General features: G+C 36.8%; 1 protein-coding gene across 1 annotated transcript; it reads left to right on the plus strand.

Annotated features, from left to right (window-relative positions):
* Positions 1 to 2438: 2438 nt before the first annotated feature.
* Positions 2439 to 3416, plus strand: LOC146813152 (olfactory receptor 1G1-like). Its single transcript, XM_085615276.1, has one exon. It carries the CDS (start codon positions 2439 to 2441, stop codon positions 3414 to 3416), a length of 978 nt encoding a protein of 325 aa, XP_085471402.1.
* The last annotated feature ends 442 nt before the right edge of the window (positions 3417 to 3858 follow it).

Raw genomic sequence — 3858 nt, forward strand, 5'->3', positions numbered from 1 at the left:
GGGGTAACATAAATGATGTTTTTTAATGATAGTGTATCTTTCTGCATGAGTTTGGCTACAATGAGTCTGTTTTGTCCCATTGTTCAAAATTACTCCATTTTTAGTTTTGAGATGGCATGCTCACCTTTGATGGTGAAGAGAGATTGAGAGTGAAAGTTTAAATTTCTAGTGCTTTACACTGATGGACTGTCAGTTGATGTTCATAACGTCATCAACTCCTAAATGAAGGTTCTAACCTAGATTTTTTTCTAGGAGAGATTCATCTCACTTCTTCTTTCCCCTCAGAGCTGTTTTCCCAGCAGCAAATATTGTCTCTGCCAATTTCATGGAATACCTGTTTTCCTACAGATAACTCCTGATAACGGATAAGGCCTCTTACGGCATTCTTCCAAGTATGCAGATGATACCATGAGACATTTATCTTTCATGGTTTCTTTGCAGGAACTCTGAGGTCACATTCTAAGGTCAATGATATAGCTAATTTTTCTTCCATTGCTTCAAACACAAAACTGCATACAGCTTACTGCCCGCCTCCCCAGGGTTCTCTTTGGCCTGGAAAGATGGGAAGCCATATGTCCTTCAATATAATGAAAACATGGAAAAATGGAGTACCCTCATGTATTGAGTCACTACTAATTACCTGTAACAGGTACATGGTAAACACACCTCCTTATACATACACCTCTTTAGAAATTGGTATATCCTAGTGGTCGGGGCAATATAGTACCTGAAACAAGCAGTCAACATCTTTCCTTAAATCCTGGAAATGAGTGTGCAGTGTTCCTTGAGTACAATAAATTGTGGGTATTGCTGAAATTGGACCTTTATGCTTTAGTTCAGCCACAGCGAGTCTGTTTAATTTGTCAACAAACATAGAGTAGTTTTGGGGTGCAGAGCCACCTTTTCCAACAGATCCTGACATCATCACTAGCAGCAAGCAGAGTGGTTACAGGACTGTGACAGAATACCAACTGCAAGGTGTCAAGATAGAATGGATTTCCAAGTAGTCTGAAATATATTTATTGACAGCTTTCTTCATGAGTTTATAGAACAATAGTGGGAGAAAAGAATGATAATTAGAAGGTTCTGTTGGGTTTAAAGAGGAAACACCTGTTTCCAAAACTCATGAAGAGGCATTGCAAAGAGTCAAGAGAGGAACACGGTTATCTAAAACTAATACAATTTAAAGTGGGAACCCAATTGCATCTTTCAGAGAGATGGAATGATCTCACATTCAGATAATAAATTCAAAACTGCTAATGGAACACCTTTAGGAGAAGCATAGATACAATCAAAAATGCCTAAAGAGGGTTAGTACTGGTTGAGACTCAAAATGTACATGCATTTTTACAATCTACTCAGTCAATAAATGTGATAAACTCTTACAAACGTCCTTAAAGGTTGTGGTTATGATGTTACTGCCATCTGCTAGTGAGGTAAGCATGCCAAGTAGATCAGATGTGACTCTTCCTATTGGATGGATTGTTTTGCCAAAGGGGCTTCTGATGTTGCTACAGGTGTAAGTTCAGCTAAACTGCCCCATTGTTGAATTCCTCATGGCACTTTTTTTCCTATCCAAAAACATATTCAGGACATTGTTTTGGCAAAAAAAAAAAGAATTGCCTAAATATGGAGGAGTTTTGTTCTTTTTGCATTGTTGTCCCCGCCCAAGTCTGCAGTGCCCTACATATCTCCCCATACATTGTTGGCAGTAGCCATGTGCAGGACAAATTTCCCACCATCATTTTGAGGTCAGGGAGCTGCCAGTGAGGTAAGCAGAAGTGCCACTACTTTTGGGCAAAGGTCTTGCTCCACCCAACTTTAGTCAGGCTTTGTGTTTTATTGAACAGTCTTAGCACACAGCTTTTTACTTCTGAAATACATTTGTCAGTGACATCAGTATCCAGGATGATTTTTTATGTATTCTGATTCAGATCTCTTTAATACATGCATTTTAGGAACTGGTATTGAAGGACGTATTAGAGACTGGAGAGTATTTTATTATTGAAGAGAGATGAAAGGAGGCACTGCTTAAGTTACTGATTGTTTTGATTCTTTGAGGGAAACAGTTCTACTTACTCTAGTAATCAATACGCAAATGTCACAAATAACTGTTACTGTAACTACAGAACTTTCTGGTTGACCTCTGGTTGAAGAATAATGCCTGCCTTTCCCTTTTTTTTGAGTGGCACTCTCAGTGTTTCAGATCTAGGAGGAAAATGTAGTGCATCAAGAAACGTGGTATTGCACTTTAGATTTAGATAGGAGGAGAACAATAAATAATATTCATGTTAGAATAGTAATTCTGTGCTCACAATGTTTCATTTATTAGATTTATTTTTGTTAATCCCATATAATAATCTATCAAATCAATTAACTTCAATTTATTTTATCCACAGGGTATTGTTCATTTCTAGCATTGCTACATTTCTGGATAAATGAAAGAAGAAAATCTGAGCTCCACTGAAAATTTTTTGATTGTCGGATTTTCAGATATACCGCAGTTGCAAATTCCACTTTTTGTTGCATTTTTAACAGTTTATCTGTTAACTCTAGCAGGAAATCTTCTGATCCTGACAACAATTTACACAAACTCACATCTGCACACACCTATGTACTTCTTCCTCACACATTTGTCCTTTCTTGATATCTGTTATGTCTCAGTCCTTTTTCCACAGCTGCTGGCCCACTTCTTTCTGGCGGGCATACAGGTATCTTTTACAGAATGCCTGCTACAGCTGTTTTTTTTCATATGCATGCTTACGGTTGAGTTCCTTCTCCTCACAGTCATGGCTTATGATCGTTATGTCGCTATCTGCAATCCCCTGCATTACATGAACATAATGAACAAGGCTGTTTGCACGTGGTTGGCTGCTGGAAGCTGGGGAGTTGGTCTTATAAATGCAGTTCCACATACTGTGCTAATGTCCAAGCTCTCTTTCTGTGATTCCCACATAATTAACCACTTTTTCTGTGATTTGACTGCCCTGTTAAAGATTTCTTGCAGTGACACTTTCAACAATGAGACACTCATTTACATCAGTGGAGGTATAATTGCAACAGTGTCATTTATATTAATCATCATGTCTTATAGTAAAATTGCTGCATCAATTCTGAAAATCAAATCTAAGAGTGGGAAGGATAAGGCTTTCTCTACATGTGCCTCCCACCTCACTGTGGTTATTTTATTCTATGCATCTCTCTGTTCAACATACATGCGGCCGACATCCGCATATTCAAATAAGGACAGCAAGATAATGTCTTTGTCATATGTTGCTGTTACTCCACTGTGTAACCCAATTATATACTGTTTGAAAAATACAGAGTTTAAAAAAGCTCTGAAAAAATCAAAGATTGCAGTTAAATTAAGATACTGCTTGAAGGCTGCACATTTCAAAGGCGCTAAACCAACTTGAGAGAAAGTGTTTTCAGAACTAATATTGTAATTCAAATACATTCACTGGTGTATGCATCTCAAGCTGTTTGTGATGTTTTTTCTAGAGTTCAATCTTTTTGCTAGTGTTTTAGAAGAATGATCTTAAAAATAATAATTCCCAAAGACCAACCATTTGATTGTACTACTGTTTCACAAGAGGAAGCTGTCAGAAATGTTAATAAAAGCAATAATATTACTTTAAAACACGAGTACAAAGATTTCAGTGTCACATCAGCTTAACATTCGACAAAATACATTTTGAAATAAAATGTTGGGATTTATTTAAGGCATTTAAATGTATTTTGTAGGCATAACTTTAAATACATAGGCACATTAAAATATATGAACATGAGGTCATTTCATTTTTGGGTACAATTTACATTTTTTACAAAATGTTAGAAAATCTATACAGTTTTCTACAT

Source organism: Triturus cristatus, chromosome 7 (genome assembly GCF_964204655.1).
Source record: "Triturus cristatus chromosome 7, aTriCri1.1, whole genome shotgun sequence".
NCBI classification, from domain to species: Eukaryota; Metazoa; Chordata; class Amphibia; order Caudata; family Salamandridae; genus Triturus; species Triturus cristatus.